Below are 19,202 nucleotides of genomic sequence, written 5' to 3'. Positions count from 1 at the left end.
GACACACTCTCTCTCTCTCAGACACACACTCTCTCTCTCTCAGACACACTCTCTCTCTCTGACACACTCTCTCTCTCTCTGACACACACTCTCTCTCTCTCAGACACACACTCTCTCTCTCTCAGACACACACTCTCTCTCTCTCAGACACACACCTCTCTCTCTCTCAGACACACACTCTCTCTCTCTCAGACACACACTCTCTCTCTCTCAGACACACACTCTCTCCTCTCTCAGACACACACTCTCTCTCTCTCAGACACACACTCTCTCTCCTCTCAGACACTACACACTCTCTCTCTCTCTCAGACACACACTCTCTCTCTCTCAGACACACCACTCTCTCTCTCTCAGACACAACACTCTCTCTCTCTCAGACACACACTCTCTCTCTCTCAGACACACACTCTCTCTCTCTCAGACACACACTCTCTCTCTCTCAGACACACACTCTCTCTCTCTCAGACACACACTCTCTCTCTCTCAGACACACACTCTCTCTCTCTCAGACACACACTCTCTCTCTCTGACACACACTCTCTCTCTCTGACACACACTCTCTCTCTCTCAGACACACACTCTCTCTCTCTCAGACACACTCTCAGACACACACTCTCTCTCTCTAGCCACACACTCTCTCTCTCTCAGACACACACTCTCTCTCTCTCAGACACACACTCCTCTCTCTCTCAGACACACACTCTCTCTCTCTCAGACACACACTCTCTCTCTCTCTCTCAGACACACTCTCTCTCTCTCTCTGACAACACTCTCTCTCTCTCTCTGACACACTCTCTCTCTCTCTCTCTGACACACTCTCTCTCTCTCTCTCTGACACACTCTCTCTCTCTCTCTGACACACTCTCTCTCTCTCCTCTCTGACACACACTCTCTCTCTCTCTCTCTCTCTCTGACACACTCTCTCTCTCTCTCTCTCTGACACACTCTCTCTCTCTCTCTCTCTCTCTCTGACACACTCTCTCTCTCTCTCTCTGACACCTGACACACTCTCTCTCTCTCTCTCTCTCTCTGACACACTCTCTCTCTCTCTCTCTGACACACTCTCTCTCTCTCTCTCTGACACACTCTCTCTCTCTCTCTCTGACACACTCTCTCTCTCTCTCTCTCTCTCCTCTCCTCTCTGACACAACTCACTCTCTCTCTCTCTCTCTGACACACTCTCTCTCTCTCTCTCTCTGCTGACACACTCTCCTCTCTCTCTCTCTCTCTCTCTCTGACACACTCTCTCTCTCTCTCTCTCTCTCTGACCACACTCTCTCTCTCCTCTCTCTCTCTCTGACACACTCTCTCTCTCTCTCTCTCTCTCTCTGACACACTCTCTCTCTCTCTCTCTCTCTCTCTCTCTCTCTCTGACACCAACACTCTCTCTCTCTCTCTCTCTCGACACACTCTCTCTCTCTCTCTCTGACACACTCACTCTCTCTCTCTCTCTCTCTCTCTCTCTGACACACTCACTCTCTCTCTCACACTCACTCTTTCTCTCTCTGACACACTCACTCTCTCTCTCTCTCTCTGACACACTCACTCTCTCTCTCTCTCTCTGACACACTCACTCTCTCTCTCTCCTCTCTCTCTCTGACACACTCCTCTCTCTCTCTCTCTCTCTGACACACTCTCTCTCTCTCTCTCTCTCTGACACTCTCTCTCTCTCTCTCTCTGACAACTCTCTCTCTCTCCTCTCTCTCTCTCTCTCTCTGACACACTCTCTCTCTCTCTCTCTCTCTCTGACACACACCTCTCTCTCTCTCTCTCTCTCTCTGACACACTCTACTCTCTCTCTCTCTCTCTCTCTCTCTGACACACTCTCTCTCTCTCTCTCTCTCTCTCTGACACACTCTCTCTCTCTCTCTCTGACACACTCTCTCTCTCTCTCTCTCTCTGACACACTCACTCTCTCTCTCTCTCTGACACTCTCTCTCTCTCTCTCTCTGACACACTCACTCTCTCTCTCTCTCTGACACACTCACTCTCTCTCTCTCACACTCACTCCTCTCTCTCTCTGACAACACTCACTCTCTCTCTCTCACACTCACTCTCTCTGACACACTCACTCTCTCTCTCTCTCTGACACACTCACTCTCTCTCTCTCTCTCTCTGACACACTCTCTCTCTCTCTCTCTCTCTCACACACTCTCTCTCTCTCTCTCTCTCTCTCTGACACACTCACTCTCTCTCTCTGACACACTCACTCTCTCTCTCTCTCTCTCTGACACACTCACTCTCTCTCTCTCTCTCTGACACACTCACTCTCTCTCTCTCTCTGACACACTCACTCTCTCTCTCTCTCTCTCTCTGACACACTCACTCTCTCTCTCTCTCTCTCTCTCTGACACACTCTCTCTCTCTCTCTCTGACACACACTCTCTCTCTCTCTCTCTCTCTGACACACACTCTCCCTCTCTCTCTGACACACTCTCTCTCTCTCTCTCTCTGACACACTCTCTCTCTCACACACACACATAGACACACACAGACACACACACAGACACACAATAACACAGTGAAAACACCCAAAAAGTACTGCACACCAATTTAGAAAAATAGCTCATATTTATCTGAGTAAAACAAGACCAAAACGACAAAGTCAACATACCCAAGCAAAGATTCAGATTTTTCAAGATTAATCCTCAGTAAGGTGCTTAGAAACACAATAGCTCCAACTAGGGCTATCGCAACGCCCTGGAGTCATTCCCAACATTCCAACTCCACTCACAAGGGAGTGCGGCCTGGTCACTGAGTTGTATGGACCCGAGGCACAGTATCTTTGAAAACGATGAGGAAACAAAGACATTGCACAGAGGAGGTGAGGCGTTGCTGGAGGCGGTACGGTGTCAGTTCCTTACTGCTACCAGATAGGTAAGGTGTTGGTTCCTTACTGCAAGGTAGGGGAGGTGAGGTATCGGTTCCTTGCAGTTGCAGGGGAGGTAATGCGGCATCGATGGTGAGACATCGGTTCCTTATGATCCGGCAGGGTCGATGAATCCAGAAGGTCAAGATGTGAGGCGTTGATTTTGCAGTCTTATGATCACACCATTGGGCCACAAGTGCTGCTGCTGAGTCAGTCGGGTGTCACAGACGTCAGTGACACTGCACTCGGGACTCATGCTGTGGCGGGATTTCGGAGACACTGGAGTGACATCGGGCCTGCAGCATCCATCGCAGTTGTTGCACTCAGCGGGGACCACTGCACAGGCAGCAGTGCGGAGTCGGGCAGCGCCGCTAGTCCCAAGTCGCTCAGAATTCAGTGTACTTGGTTTCTTCATGGTTACACCAGAACTCATTTCCAAGGGCCCAGGAACTGGATTTGTCACCACTTGGCAAGTCAGGACTCTCAGCAAAAGAGCCCGGGTGCCGGCAGATGATGTTTTTCATTTCCCTGAGACTTCTTAACAGGAGGCAAGCTCACTTCAAGCCCTTGGAGAATCGTTGGAAGCAGGATGTAGAAAGCAAAGTCAAGTCCTTTTCACTCCAGGACAGAAGCAACAAGCAGCAGGCCAGGTGAGCAAAGCAACAAGCATAGTGGCAGCCCCTCCTTCAGTATCTAGCTTTTCTGAATGCCCAGAAGGATTCTAAAGTTGTGGTTTCAGAGGTTCAGTACTTATACTAGTTTCTGCCTTTGAAGTAGGCAAACTTCAAAGGAAAGTCTTTATAGTGCACAAGACCCTACCCTGCCCTTCCAGCCCTGGCCCTAGACATAGTCCTGGGGGTTGGCAACTGCTTTGTGTTAAGGAGAGGCACAGCCCTTTTCAGGTGCAAGTGTTAGCTCCTCCCACTACTCTAGCCCAGGAAGACCCATCAGGATATGCAGGGCACACCTCCGCTCCCTTTGTGTGACTGTCTAGAGTGAATTCACAAGCAGTCCAACTGTCACCCTGACCCAGACCTATATTCCACAGACAGGCCGCGGCACAGAATGTTTAAGCAAAAAAGTGGCATTTTCAAACTTACAATTTAAAAACCAACTTCACCAAGAGATGTATTTTTAAATTGTGAGTTCAGAGACCTTAAAAGCCATATCTCTATCTGGTCCCAATGGGAAATTACACTTAAAAGATATATTTCAAGGCAATCCCCATGTTACCTTATGGGATAGAGAGCCCTTGCAATAGTGAAGCCGAATTTAGCAGTATTTCACTATTGGGAAATGCATGTAAAACACACCCGTGCAAGTCCTTCCTTCTAAATACATTGCAACCTGCCCATGGAACTACCCGGGGCCTACTTTAGGGGTGACATATAGTAAAAAGGGAAAGTTTGGGACTGGCAAGTTGGTGTACTTGCCATGTCGAAATGGCAGTTTTAAAACTGCACACACAGACACTGCACTGGCAGGTTTGAGACTTGTTTACAAGGTTACTCAGGTGGGTGGTACAATCAGTGCTGTAGGCCCACAAGTAGCATTTGATTTACATGCCCTGGGCACACCTGATGCTCCATATTAGGACTTACTAGTAACTCAAATGTGCCAATCATGGATAACCCAATTGCCAATACAATTTGGACAGTGAGCAGTTGCATTTTAGCACTGGTCAGCAGTGGTAAAGTGCCCAGAATCCTAAAGCCAGCAAAAACAAAATTCAGCACAGGCTCAAAAACAGGAGGGCAGAAGCCAAACGTTAGGGTATGATCCTGCAAAAAGGGCCATTTCCAACATTCGGCCAAAATTCCAGTCTTTCTGTTAGATATTGTGATGTTTAGTGCTGGAGCTGAGATGATACCTTATGATTGGACAGTCATTTTAGTATGGAACAGTCACATTTTTACAAGATTACTGCAGGAAATTTAGATTTTCTCTTGCAGCTTTTTCAAATATCTTCAGATTTGTGATTTCTTGCTTCCCCAGTTAGGGTGGTGCGCTGCTAGGCGCTAACTTATCCAAATAATAGAAAAGCCACACTTATCAGTCACTAAGGGCCTAATTTATTTAGATATTGGCAGACACGTTACTCCATCAAAACGGTGACGGATATCCCGTCCACTGAATTCTTAATCCAGTGATGTTCTATGGGATCTAGATGGTATCTAAATTTTGGAGGACGGGATATCCGGCAGGCTTGTGAAGGAGTAACCTGTCAGCCAATATCTAAATCAGGCCCTAAGTTGTATTCCTTTCTCTCTCGCTTCATTTTGTATGCTAGGGCCTTACCTGCATTGATGTGTCTCGCTCAGTTTGACAGATGTAGAAATGTCTGTATAGGTTTATGAAAAGGCAAGTGCTGTCTACTAAATTAGGAACTACAGAACAATATTCATCCTTCATTAATTCCCTTATAAAGCTGGCTTAGTGGGGGGCCCACCTGTGCTGTAAAGAATAAATACAATTATATTAAAAAAATATTGCATAATTGGAGGAGGACTACGCTACAAGGTCATATTGTACTTACAAGACACTTCTGGATGATGTTCTCAGCACTGTAGTTCTCTTGAACTGAAAAAGCACTTCTGGGAGACACGCGTGCTACTTGGGATCACAAAAGTGATCCCCACGCAGATCGTAAGTAGAAGTAATGCAGAGAAAACAGCATGGGGATATCCGGTGGAACCTGGCATAATTTATGGAGGAAGAATGCTGTGTAATTACTGAGAGACGCAAACTTGGGTGTGGAAAGCACCAAAATCTGTGTTTTATTTTCAATTATTAAAGGGAACCTCCTAATTCGAGATGTTTATTTTAACCTATAACTAACGAATCTGAGGGAATTCCAATTTATCAAATGGAATCAATATTGCATCACACACTAGGCACTCAAAACAAGGGCCTTAGTGGCTTGATGGTGTGTCCTTCGTGCGAACCTCCAACTGAAGCCTTGATATCCAAGCCCTCCTTTCAACATTCATTGCTGACGTTTTAGACCTTTTTAAATTCACAGAATTGTTTCTATTTAGCAAGGGGTTCTCAATTAATCAAGTTCTGCAAAATACACAGCAATTACAAAATAGTGTACACTTTTTAATGTGCTCCACTTTAGCATATTTCAGCTGAAAGTGTTAATCATTGTGTTAGCATTTGGTTTTATTTTTTCCTCAGTGGTTTCTCTCTATTTTTAATTGACTTATTGCAGCTTTGTATGCAGTGTATAAGAGAATCAGAGCTACGAATGTGCAGCTACAGTTTGTTTTGACACTTGGACCTGGTGTACTTTAAATGCTAATAAGCAAGATGCATTTATGTTTGCTTGATATTTCCTGATGGAGCTAGCAGTTCTTAACCATGTTTCTACAGTTATTTATTTAACATAAAAGTATTTGTATGTTGTTTCCTGCTCTGTATCCTCTAGTGCTACTTACCTTTTCCTGTATTCCACATCCCACGCCTCTCTCTGCTCCGCTTACCATCCCCTCTGCACCTCCCAAGACTTAATGGTGGCTGCATTGTGCATGCACCGCTGGTGGGCCAAAAGCACACCAAAAGTAAGCCTATTTGCTGCTACACCGTGGCCAGCACCAGAACCAGGTTCTCTCACCGCTACCCTGCTGTGTTCCTCTGTGCCCTCAACGCCGACAGTTACTTGCCACACTGCTACTGCTGCTGCACTGCACCTCACAATCCTACACTCACAGCACCTCCACTGGGTCACACTCACACAGCCCAGCTACCACCCACCCAGTGCACTACAATAGCTTGCATGCTCCTCAACACTAGCTTGTTGACAAAACAAACCACAGGGATAGGGATCTGTTACACGATTGCACCTCAGACCTTGCTTCTTCACAAAAACATGGTTAAACACAGCCATTGCATCGGGCATCGCTACAATCATCCCCACTAGCCACAAGATCTCCAGGCAGGACCATTGGCACAAACGCGGATGCAGAGTCGGAATCAGACCACTCCACCAGCAGCATTTAACACCTTGGGTTCAAACAGTGCATCCACCCAACTCCTCCCCTGTGTTGAACTGTTGTCTACAGGCAACCAGGACCCTGCACCAACATTGCCATGGAGTTCATCGCACCCCTCATCGACTCCAGCATCTTCACCCTCCTCTGAAACCTGAACTTTAACCTGGTAGGCTGTACCAAACCAATTTCCTTGGCCCTGCTAGAAAGCCTCGGCCTCACAGAGCACTTTATTGAACCCTGGGATGGGACACTTACCGGACATGACACCCTACCCCTGACACCCTACTCCCCTGACCTCATCACCCACCATCAGCAAAATACTAACAGCTATCTTCAACACCATCATTGACTCTGCCACATTCTCAGACACCTAGAAACCTGCCACTGTCACTCCCCTGCTTAAGAAACCATCCACCAACCCAGCCACGCTTGCCAACTAGAGACCCTATTTGCCAGGCCAAGGTATTGGAGAAACTTCTCAGCCGACGCCTCACTGACCAGCCCCTCCACATGATGCATTGTGGGCTTCAGGCTCAACCACAGAACAGAAACTGTGCTCATCACTGCCACAGACAACATCAGCACGATCCTATACTGAGGAGAAATGGCAGCCCTCATCCTCCTGGACCTCTGCTACTTTTTTGGCACAGTCTCTCGCCCCATCCTCATTAGACGCCTGTACGAGATTGGCATCCAAGGGCCTGCCCTTCGTTCCATCTGCTCCTTAACGGACACAGCTTGACACCTTCTTGGAAACCCACACGCTCATATGTGGAGTACCTCAATGCTCATCCCTCAGTCCCACCCTCTTCAACGCTTACATGATCCATCTGGCCAATGTCATCCGTGCACACATCAACGTTCTCTTCTACGTCAATGACACAACTAATACTCTCCTTCTCGGGTAAGATCCCAGACATAAGGAACAAATTCATAGAGTGTATGACTGAAGTCTCTAACTAGATTAAAGCAAATTGTCTCAAGCTCGACAAGGACAAGACAGAAGTTGTGAACTTCAACACAAATACCTCACCATGGGACTCCAGCTGGTGGCTGGCTGAACCTTGTCACACACTCAAGCCCAGCACTCACACCATGAACCTCCGAATTATCACTGATAGCAAACTAGACAGATCAGCACAAGTCAACACTTTTACTGCATCCTGTTTCCTTACCTTGAAGATGATGAGAAAAAATGTAAAATGGGTCACAAGCCGCTACAGAAAAACCATCACTGACACCCTTGTCAGTAGAAGGTTAGACTAGAAGAACATCCTCCATGCCTGTATCACCAGGCAACTCATCAGGAAACTACAAACCATCCAGAACCTGACATCCAGACTAGTACTATACTTTTCACGCATAACTCTTATCAGCATGAACCTCAGGGAGCTCCACAGGCTCCCAATATACGAGCTTTCCCAGTTCAGACTCCTTACTTAAACATTCAAGGCACTATACAATCTACCTAAACAATCACATCTCCTTCCAACAACCTTCCAGACACCTCTGCTCCGCAGGACTCTACTCGCACACGTTGAGCATGCATACAACCAGAGCCGAAGGATGGGCCTTCTCTTACATCGCTCAGAACACACAGAACGACCTCCCACTTCACATCAGTGCTGCCTTCTATCTTCTTTAATTCAGCAAGTAGCTGAAGACCTGTTTATTCAGTCTGCCACCCTGCCCTAGGCAAGGCTAAGTACTCACCCCTGCTTAGGTCTAGAATACCCTTGCAGGTGATTGTACACTATCTAAGTACATGTAATATAACATACATGTCTTCAAGTCTGAAACACTTTTGTTGCATTGCCAATTCAGGAGAAGACTTTTGTTTTGTTTTAGTTGAGTCCTGAAATACAAAAAAGTAAAATCCAATAATCCGTGCTGTCCCACTCCTTTACAAATAAGGGATGGATGTTGACTGGAGTGGGGCGTTCTGGGGGGAGGGAGAGGGAGATTCACCCCACCCAAAACCTTCTCCCTGTCCCAAACAAAAATTTCACCTGCTAATAACCTACAATGACAACTGTGTACTTTTTATGTGTGTTTTTTGTTTATTTTTTGTTTTGTTTAGTTAGGTGGCGTGTAATTTTTGGTTGGATTGCTTTCACCGGTAAACTGAGCTTCTGCTGAACTGTGTTACTAAAAAAAGTAGTTTGCTAGAAGGACAGATTGTAACAATTTGGTTAAAAACAACTTGTTAATGTAAAATTGTCCACCTGAAACTATTGGCTGTACAATCATTTTGGTGGTAAGAATACGATAACTGCCCATTGATGCATTCAGCATATTTCAACTGTTGCCATTTGACTTTGGTGTGGTGGTGGAAAGTATCTTTAGGTACTCTATTAGGGTGTCTGGATCCTTTTGATGGTCAGTCTTATGTCATTTGGGCACTCTACTTTAGTGAGAGCATTGCCAGGAGTGGGTATTTTTATATAGCCTAGATTTCAGCATCCAACAGGTCTGTATTGTGTATGTTGTCTGCAAAAGGAGAATTCTGCAACTTATGACAGCCCACAGGCCGTGTCAAGCAGCAGTCAGCAGCTTACCTATGTTATATTGAAGTGGTGGTGCTTGATAGGAAATGTGATTTTTGCAAGTTTCTGGAAGATACACAGCTTAGCTTGCATTTTCATGAAATGTGCCCGCTGTGCCTGCATTTGATTTGTATGCAGTAATATATAGTGGTTATCTAATGCAAATGTGCCAAAAATAAGGAAACAAAACAGGTGTATCTCGGTCGTTTTCAATATGACCTAAACCCTAGTCCTGTGATTGTGTAATCTTGACAATGTTGCACCAGGGAAAACTAATTGATTAAAAGTAAAATTTAAAAACAGACAATGACCTTTTCTCTAAAGAACACAACTTAGGTGCTCCGTACAACTTCCACCACATTCCTTAGGCTGACTTGACATTTCTAATTAACAGTAGTTTCGGGCCATGAATATTTTAATTTTTCAGTACTGTGCGCCAACTCGTCCAAATAAGCTATCCAGCCCTGTCTGTGAAATCAGTTGGATACACCAAACCCTTCCTGAGTGCCAGACACCCCCCAGTTACCCATTTGTCCTTTGTTATCCTTCCTGTAAACTGGCAATGAGGGCCTGAGGGCATATAGTAGGGCCCAGTGGTTGTCTGTGATTTAAAAATTGTTCTCCTACGTTTCTTTAACTGTGATGTTGTTTTTCCACATTTGTTCTTTCAATGTGTGGTCCATATGTGTTCTTCCTCGGGCTATCTCAGGAGGCTTGTGCATTTCAGTGGGATTTGAATAATGTATATATTAACAAGGTAAAGTGTGCCTCGTGTATCTTACTACTTTGTTTTGTTTTTCTTTGTAGTACCATGCTTGTCCTTCTGCCTCAGGCTGCATGCGGCTTTCTCCAGTCAAGAGATCCCTTCAGACATCACCCTTCACATATAGGCAGAGGCAACCCAAGCTGCTGTTCCTTACTGTTGGACGATACCAGAGCACAACAGCAGCCTCTCAGGTGGGAACTGGGGGGAGCTTCTTTAAGGTTGTGTTATGTCTTGTAATGTCTCTAACGCAATATGATACAACAGAATCTTTGCTTTTTCCCATTAACCAATAAAAAGACATATGAGAAAAAACGTATCTGATTTTAAATAAAGTCTGCCCACTTACCTAATATACACAAATTGGGTACAGCACCAGCAGTAAGATTCTAGTATACAAGCAGCTAATGGAACAAGGCAGTAGCCATGTACGTTCGGCATAGTTGCATTACTAACAGTAGTACATGCCCCTCACTCACTTTCTTTCTAGGTATTCTCTTACTTGGTTTTTTTGTCTCTCTCGCTTGCGCTCTTTCTCGCTCTCTTTTTTGGCTAATTTAACTTGACTAGAAGTCCCTCATATGTGGTAAAAAGTGTACCCTGGGCCTGCAAGTTAAATGTCTCTAGTGGGCTACAGCACCTATTGTGCCATCCCTTACAGTGACAGCACAGACAGGACTGCAGACATACCATTTGTAGTCTGGCTGTTGCAGTTTTACACTGCCAATTTGACCAGACAAAAAAAACCTTTTGAAAGGTCAAAATTGTCTTTTTAAATATTTACAAGACTCCTCTGTATAGGCTTTATTGCCCGTAAGGCAGGGTGCATGGCATTTAAAAGTAGGGCAAGTGAAAGTTTAATGGTAAACATGTCCTTACTGTGAAAAAGCCCCCAAAACTATATTCACTGTAGCAAGGCTGGCCTTTCCATAGGAAGCAATGCACTAGGGTACATTATTACATTTCATAATGCTAATTTCTGTTAGGAAATAGCTAGAAACACAATTCAAAGTCTCTTTTTGATTGTTATTCAAAATCCCATTTACTGGTAAAATCATATTTTTAATAACCTATTTGGGTAAAGATGGTTTTAGAAAGTTTCCTTTCCATGCCTAAAACCTCTGGGGGCCTATTTGCTTGAGCTCCAGCTGTTACCTGGCAGATGAATAACCCTGGGTGTGGATAAGTGATATCGTTCCCTTGACAGGTTGGCCAGTGGGCTATGCTCAGCAACTTGGCTAACTTCAAAGAGGCCTACCTTATCACAGACAAATTTTAGAGGACACCTCGGCAGTCCCTTTCTTTGTTCCCTCAGTCAGTCCCTTTCTTTGTTCCCTCAGTCAGTCCCTTTCTTTGTTCCCTCAGTCAGTCCCTTCCTTTGTTCCCTCAGTCAGTCCCTTCCTTTGTTCCCTCAGTCAGACAGGTCCAATCCCAGTGGGAGAGGAACTGCTCCCAGAGTGACCACAGCTCGAGGGGCCGCTCATTTCCAAGGCCACACCTCTGGAGTGGGTAAACAACCTCCGTATGGGAGAAGAATGATTCTGTCATATTCGTTTTAGGTAGAAAGGGTTACTGTTAGATTGCTTGCAGTGGGGCAAACGGGAAATACTGCAGACTAGGCTAAATTTATCTTTTTGCACTTTTACCCTATTGGTTAGGGAGGAGCCAGGAGTCACCCACAAGCTAACGTTGGGTATTAATGTAGTATCCCCATTACCGCTCTCAGAACACTGCTGGACCTGAGGAAGAACAGAAGAGGTCCGTGACCAAAGAAGAGACCTGAAGTAATGGACCTGCTCCTTCTTGCACCCACGACAAATAATGGCCCTCCAATGACCTCTTGATCAAGCTAAGGGGGACCAACAAACTACATGAGGCCTTTCCTGCAAATAACCAGTTGCAGCTTGGCCTACTCCGGACCATGCTGTTGGCCTCTGCTGGAGTGAGTTTCAACTCCCATGTGCTGTTCCTGAGGTCCAGGAACCCGGGCTATGCCAAAGTGTACTCAATCTAACATTCTGAAAAACTTTGGACCTAGACCTTTGCCTCTAAAGAACTTTGGAGGCCCAGGAGAACCCTGCTAAGTTGATCCAACAAAGGTGCATTGTTGCTGAGTAGAAGATTCAGGTTTCCTCAGCTGAGAGCTTTCCCACAGCAGCAAATCCGAATCTGCAGAACCTAGTAGAGAAGGTATCCGGCCTCGTGGAGCCCTCTTCAGCCTGCTGGAGAAATCTGCTCTCCAAAAAAAGTGACTACGTTCAAAATCTTCACCACGTGAAGGCACCTAAGGTATCCAGCTGGCGAGGGACCTTTTTAGTCACAAAATTCAGTCAAGTTTTTCCTGCTCTGACCTTACCCGCCAAAAGTCAGCAGCTTCACTGGGATTTCATCCAATAGCTATCCGACGTTGTGGAGCCTTCTTTGGCCACTTCCTGCTACGTTGCCCTGCTGAGAATTTTGACTTCCATTTCCAAGACTAAGTTCAAAGTTAAAACTTCCCACTGGATCGAACCTGGTTTCTCTATCTGACCTGCGCTTCATCGCAGTCAGACTTAAATCGTCCCATAGTACCAGTCAAACTCAACCAGATGGCTGCGGTTGTCACTTCGGTGACATTTTAGCAATAAAAAATATTCTCTTTTTCTAAATGAGTTTGTGATTTTTCTTTTATTGTATTTTGACTTTACTACTGTTTTGGTGCTATCTAAGTATTTTACACAGTGCCTTTAAGTTAAGCCTGTCTACTCTTTGCCCTAGCTACAAAGGGGTTGAGTTCAGGTTTATTTAGTGACTCTAGTCGTTCACACTTGCAAGGGTTGTGATTATTAGTTTAGGTGGGTACTTACCCCATTCAACTAATACTTAACATTTCTCACAAACCTCAAATATAAGGCTATAGATGAGTCTAGCCGTGGTAAGATACTGGCTTGGACTATTAGTTTCTGACAATGTACTGCTAGGGCAAGAAAAACCTTCAAAAGTAGTTTAATGTAAAAACAAGTATATATAAGAAAAATGGTGCATACCCTGTAAGCGTCAGTTTGTTTCATGCAGTCTTTTAGATTCACATACTTTGCTTACCCCTGCCATCTAGTGTTGGGCTCAGACATTACAACTTTTCTTTGAAGACTCTTCAAGTCACAGGATGTTGTGTGACTCCTTAGTCCACAAAGAGCATTGTCACCGACTGCACCCTAAGTGGTTTTACACTCAGTGGGTAAAGGTGAAAGTATAGTGTGCCTAATATGATATGCCCGCTTTGCTATCGGGTCTATCAAATTCTTGAAAAACATGTCAACATACAACTCCTCTTTTCTTGAGGCAAATAATATCCTTCATCTCTCACAAATGGGATTCAGGACACAACATAGTACTGAAACAGCTTTGCTCACGGAAGTTGAGGTACTTAAATCTCTGATGAACCATGGAGGTTCAGCAGCTCTGATCCTATTGGATCTGAGAACTGTCTTTGTCATTGTGGACCACTTTATTATTCACAGAATCACTGAGGCTGGGGACACGAGCTCTGCCTTAAAGTGTCTATCCACTGTAGGAAAGTGCCCCTTTTGGCATGGTTACCCCCCACTTTTTGCATTGACTTAGAATGCGCTGGGATCCTGCTAATCAGGCCCTAGCACCAGGGTTCGGTCCCAAAACTTTGCCATTGTTCCCACAATTGGCACACCCCTGGCACACAGTTAAGTCCCTTGTAAAAGGTACCCATGGTACCAAGGGCTTTGTGGCCAGGGAAGGTCCCCAAGGGCTGCAGCATGTATTATGCCACCGAGGGCGACCCCTCATTAAGCACATGCACACTGCCTTTGCAGCTTGTGTGTGCTGGTGGGGAGAAAAAGACAAAGTCGACATGGCACCCTCTCATGGTGCCATGCCCAGAAACCACTGTCTGTGGCATAGGTAAGTCACCCCTCTAGAAGGCTTTACTGCCTTAATGTAGGGTGAACTATACCACAGGTGAGAGCATGGCTGCATGAGCAATATGCCCCTTCAGTGTCTAAGTCCATTCTTAGACATTGTAAGTGCAGTGTGGTCATATAAAGTATGTGGGCTGGGAGTTTGTCATTATGAACTCCACAGCTCCTTAATGACTTCACTGAAGTCAGGGAAGTTTGTTATCAAACCTCCCATCATAATAAACCCACACTGATGCCAGTATTGAATTTATTGAACAATTCACCCAGAGGGCATCTTAGAGATGCCCCCTGTATTTTAGCCAAACCTCTAGTGCAGGACAGACTAGTCTGTGCCAGCCTGCCACTTCCAGATGAGTTTCTGACCACATGGGGTGAAAGTCTTTGTGCGCTCTGTGGCCAGAAACAAAGCCTGCACTGGGTGGAAGTGCTTCACATCTCTCCCTTACAGGAACTGTAGCACCTGGCGGTGAGCCTTAAAGGGCACTCCAGCTATTGGAGATGCCCACCCTCTCTCCCCAGACAAAGCCCCAACTTTGGCGGCATGTCTGTCAGGAAAATTAGGGAAAACAAGGAGTGACCACTTCAGCTGGGACCCCACCCCCCTAAGGTGTCCAGACCTTAAAGTGACCTCTCCTTGCAAAATCCTCCATTGTGTTGTGGAGGCCAGGGACCAATAGGGTCTGTGTCCACCTCCCCAAAGGAAGTGGACACCAGAAGGGTGTAGTCACCCTCGGGACAGTAGCCATTGGCTACTGCCCTCTGACCCTTGTAACGCCCTTAAATCCAGGATCTAAGGGCTCCCCTGAACCTAGCTCGTCAGATTTCTGGCAACCTCAAGAAGAAGAAAGAAGAAAAGAAGGACTGCTAAGCCAAACCCCAGCAGAGAAACCTGAAGACACCAACTGACTTGACACAGCCCTACTGGTCTGTCTCCAGCGTCTGAAGCCCTGCGACGAAAAGGCGACGCATCCTGCAGGTCCAGCGACCTCTTAAAAGCCTCAAGAGAACTGGCTGTATCCCAGAGGACCAAGAACTCATGTGGACATCGGCCCTATCCAGAAAGAAACACAAACAAAGACTCCAGAACTGCCCCGTATCTGTGAGTCCTGCCCACTCTGCACCTGAAGCCCACGGCCTGTGTCCAGGTGGCTCAACCGACTAGAGCTGATCCCCAGGCGATTCTGCCCACCCTGGGCTAACCTTTCCTGTACAACATGACAACGCCTGCAGCCTAAATCTAAAAGATCCCCCCCTGACTGCGACAGAACCTGACTAAGATGCCTGACTCCAAAATGTACCCCTGCACCCACAGCCCCCTGGTCTTCTGGAATCTGACGTTTGGTGCAGCAAGGTCAAGCAGGCAGCCCTCCTCCTTGTCCAGCCTTTGGTTTCCCGTAACAACCCCCTGGGCTTAGCCTGCAGCATCTTTTGTGACCCCTGGGATCCCCCTCCTGGAAAGCATTGGAAGCCCGTCGCTGTGTTTGCACCCTGCACCCGTCTGCCCCTGTGCCGCTGAGGGTGTTTGGTGCTGACCAGTGTGCAGGCCTGATTCCGAATGCCCCCCCAGTCTCCATAGGAGCTTATGTCAAATCAACCTCAACTTTGACATCAGCACGCTGCCTGCCCATGTTGCTGGTGGTGGGTGTTTGGAGTTAACTTGAACCCCAACCTGTTGACCTCCAGACCCCCAGAGATTGGGATTGTAAGTCTTGTGCTTACCTCAAGACTGTGCTAACATTTCTTCCCCCTCTAGAACTGTCTTTGAAAATTTCACTGAGTTGTGAAACAGGTAATTGCTATTTATTCGAAAACCGTATAACCTGCCAATTTGAAACAAAGTGGCATTGATACATATGTCAGATAATTACTTGCAGTTGTACTTGCCTGCAACGTGAATCTTGCGGTTCTAGAACTAAAGTAACAAAATATATTTTTGCTGTATAAAAACCCTTGGCCTGGAGTTAGTCATTGAGTGTGTGCTTCCGTAATTGCCTGTGTGTGTACAAAAAATTATTTGCACTACCCTCTGATAAGCCTAACTGCTTGACCACACTACCACAAAAAGAGCATTAGTATTATCTACGTTAGACTCTGCTAAGCCTCTGGGGAACCCCTGGACTCTGTGCACACTATATCTTATTTTGATATAGTATATACAGAGCCAGCTTCCTACATCCACCTTTTTGGAAAATTGAACCTTTCAAGTTCCTGCAACTCTGACAGTCTTCCTTTAAGTTGTGGGATGCCGCAGGGTTCTTCCTTCAGCCTCACTCTCTTCAATCTATATGTGCTACCATTAGCTGCAATTGTGCACTCATTTGGACTCTTCCTAGTTTCTTAGGCTGATGACACTCAGTTGGTGATGCCCATCTCACCTGATTCTCATTCCGGTCATCTTAATCTGGTGGCTTGTTTACAAGCAGTGTATAACTGAACGGCCTCAAGCAAGTTTAAGCTGAATGAGTATAAAACTGAGGTTATGATGTTAGGTAATCTCCTCATCAAAGGGATTACAACCACCCCTTCAGCTTGTCTAAAAGGCTTGCCGAGCCCTAAGGTGATGGTAAAAAGCCTCGGAATATGGCTGGATTGTCACATCACCATGGAGTACCAAACTAATAGGCTAGCCGCCTACTGTTTTGGAATACTGAGACTTCTGAGAAAGGTCCTTTTTATTCTTCCTTTTTTAGCAAGGAGAATGATCATACAGGCCCTTATCCATTTACAACTGGACTAAGGCAACGTCTTACATCTTGGTTCGCCAGGATATGTGCTTAACGCAATCTGGTCAACAAAAGCTTGCTGATGAGTGTTTATGTCCACACAGTAGTGCTTTTTAAATATATGTGGTGTTGATCAGGTAGCTGCTTTGCCGATATCAGATAATGGGATGTAACCTGGGAAAACCATGAAGCTCCTTTTTCTTATGTGTAGCTTGTGTCCTGAGGGCACAGGGAGTAAATGTTTAGCTTTGTCACACAAAGTTAGTATGCATTTCACAATCCACCTTGCAGTGCCTGCCCTAGCTATAGGGTTGTATGGATTAGCAAAAAAGTCCTGTCCGTATAATATATGAGCGCCGCTTAATGTCTAAGGTGTGCAACTCTTTCCACTACTAAATCAGGTTGAGGAATGGATATGGACATCTTAATTGATTTGTTAATGTAGAAAGGTGAGACTACCTTAAGTAAGAACTTTGAATTGGTTCCCTGTTCTTCTGTACCTGAAAGAATGGTGAGAGCTTGTAACTCTCTGATGCGCTTGAGCAATGTTACAGCTACAAGAAAAGCTACCTTCCATATGAGTAACTGTAGAGATGTGAGTGTTTCCTATTCTGCATTTACGCAGCGACAGCAGCTAAATGGAGATCTATAGGGGTATATGCAAGACCTGCCTTCGGAAGTTGTAAAAGGTAACGTATGATATCTTGAAACTTGATCTTGAATTAATCTAATTACTTAAAGTTGCAGTAGTGCACAAATAATTTCCACTTAGCCACATAACATGCACGTCTAGTGGGCTTATTTGTCTTCTGTATTATTGTCAAACACTCCTCTGGGAGGTTTAGGTAGCCACATTCTTAAGACCTCAGGTGCAAGACCACTAGGTTGAGCTGCTTGGGATCTTGGTGTCTAACTTGACCCTGTTGCAGTAACAAGATTTCTGGCCCTTCCTTGTGGATGCTGATAGACCTCTCCAGGAACATTTAGTACCAGGGCTGTCTGACCCAAGGTGGGTTCCACAAGGATGAGGGCCATAGACACCTGCCTCATCTTCCTCACCACATAGGGTAGGTAAATATCACTGACCAGTTCATCCATAGTGTGTTCACGTGGACTGTGGTTTTGGGTACTGGAGGCAAAGTGTGAGTATTTTTACATTTTCTGATGAGGCTGAGAGGTCGATGGCTGGGGTTGCCCACCACTGGCGGTACCTGGAGTTGAGTTCCTACTCGTGGACTTGATGATGTTTCCTGCTTCACAAGTCCACAACGTTGTTGTTCGCCCTGGAAAGTGTTCTGCCAGAAGATGGATCTTGTGGCTGATTGCCCAGTGCCAGATCGCATCCGCTAGTGCAGACAGCAGGTGGGGTGGGTACCCCCATTTGACAATGTAGTACATAGCTGTCATGATGTCCATCCTTACAAGGTCCACCTTACTGTGGACAAGAGAGTTGAAGGTTTTCATGGATAGGCAAATGGCCTAGGTAATTGATATGACACCCCTAATTAAGGTGGTGTCCAGCTGCCTGAAACAGTCATGTTAGCATGCGCATTTCACTCAAAAAAGGATGTATCGGTGGTAATGGGCTCCTGTAATAGCGGATTTAAGAAAGTCCTCTCGAGTAACAGGTGGTTGCTGTACCACCATTTCAGAGAGCTCTGAGTGCTGTACTTTATCAACACAAGATCTTCCCAATAACCACCTGTTTGGTATCATTGTATCAAAGGCACATACAACACAATTGCTATGCAAGATGCCATCATACCCAAGAGCTTCATTACAGTTCTTACAGTCAAGCGACGAGTGGACTCAAAAAAAGCTTAGCAGTTGTTCAAACGTCATCACCCTCTACTGGTTGAGATATTGTTTTCCTGTGACAGCATTTAACATAGAGCCCAGGAAGGGCTTGATTTTTTTGGGGTTGGAGGTGAGACTTATTTAGGTTTACAGTGAAAGCTAAGCTATGGAGCACAGTTGGAACTGTTTGAGTGTATGATAGGCATTGTTGTCTGCTGCTCTTGATCAACCAGTCATAAAGGTATGGGAGCATGAGAATATGCACTCTATGTAGATAAGTAGAAACCAGCATCAGTCACTTGATAAAGATCCTTGGAGCCACAGTGATCGCGAATGATAGTGCTGTGAATTGATAATGTTGTCCACTTATCACAAACTGAAGATACTGGTGATGGGCGGGATGGCCAAGGATGTGGAAGTAGGCCTCCTTGAGAACGAACAGTGGTATGAAGTCTCCCTGGCTGAGCAGCAAGTTGACGGTCTGCCAGGTTGCATATGAAAGTGCTCCAACAGTATGAATCTATTGAGCTGCTTCAGGTATAAGATGGGCAAAAGGAAGCCATATTTCTTTAGAATG

At 45.7% G+C, this 19,202-nt stretch overlaps 1 protein-coding gene across 1 annotated transcript in view; it reads left to right on the top strand.

The window, feature by feature from the left end:
• OXA1L (OXA1L mitochondrial inner membrane protein) overlaps window positions 1-19,202 on the top strand; it is a 142,922-nt gene that overhangs the window by 46,205 nt on the left and 77,515 nt on the right. Inside the window, exon 2 of the mRNA XM_069238249.1 lies at window positions 10,218-10,367. Within this exon, the coding sequence (XP_069094350.1) occupies window positions 10,218-10,367 (150 nt within the window). The remainder of the gene's footprint in view (window positions 1-10,217; window positions 10,368-19,202) is intronic.

The sequence above is a fragment of the Pleurodeles waltl genome, chromosome 6 (genome assembly GCF_031143425.1).
Source record: "Pleurodeles waltl isolate 20211129_DDA chromosome 6, aPleWal1.hap1.20221129, whole genome shotgun sequence".
Lineage (NCBI taxonomy): Eukaryota > Metazoa > Chordata > Amphibia > Caudata > Salamandridae > Pleurodeles > Pleurodeles waltl.
This window is presented reverse-complemented; position numbering and strand designations above follow the sequence as displayed.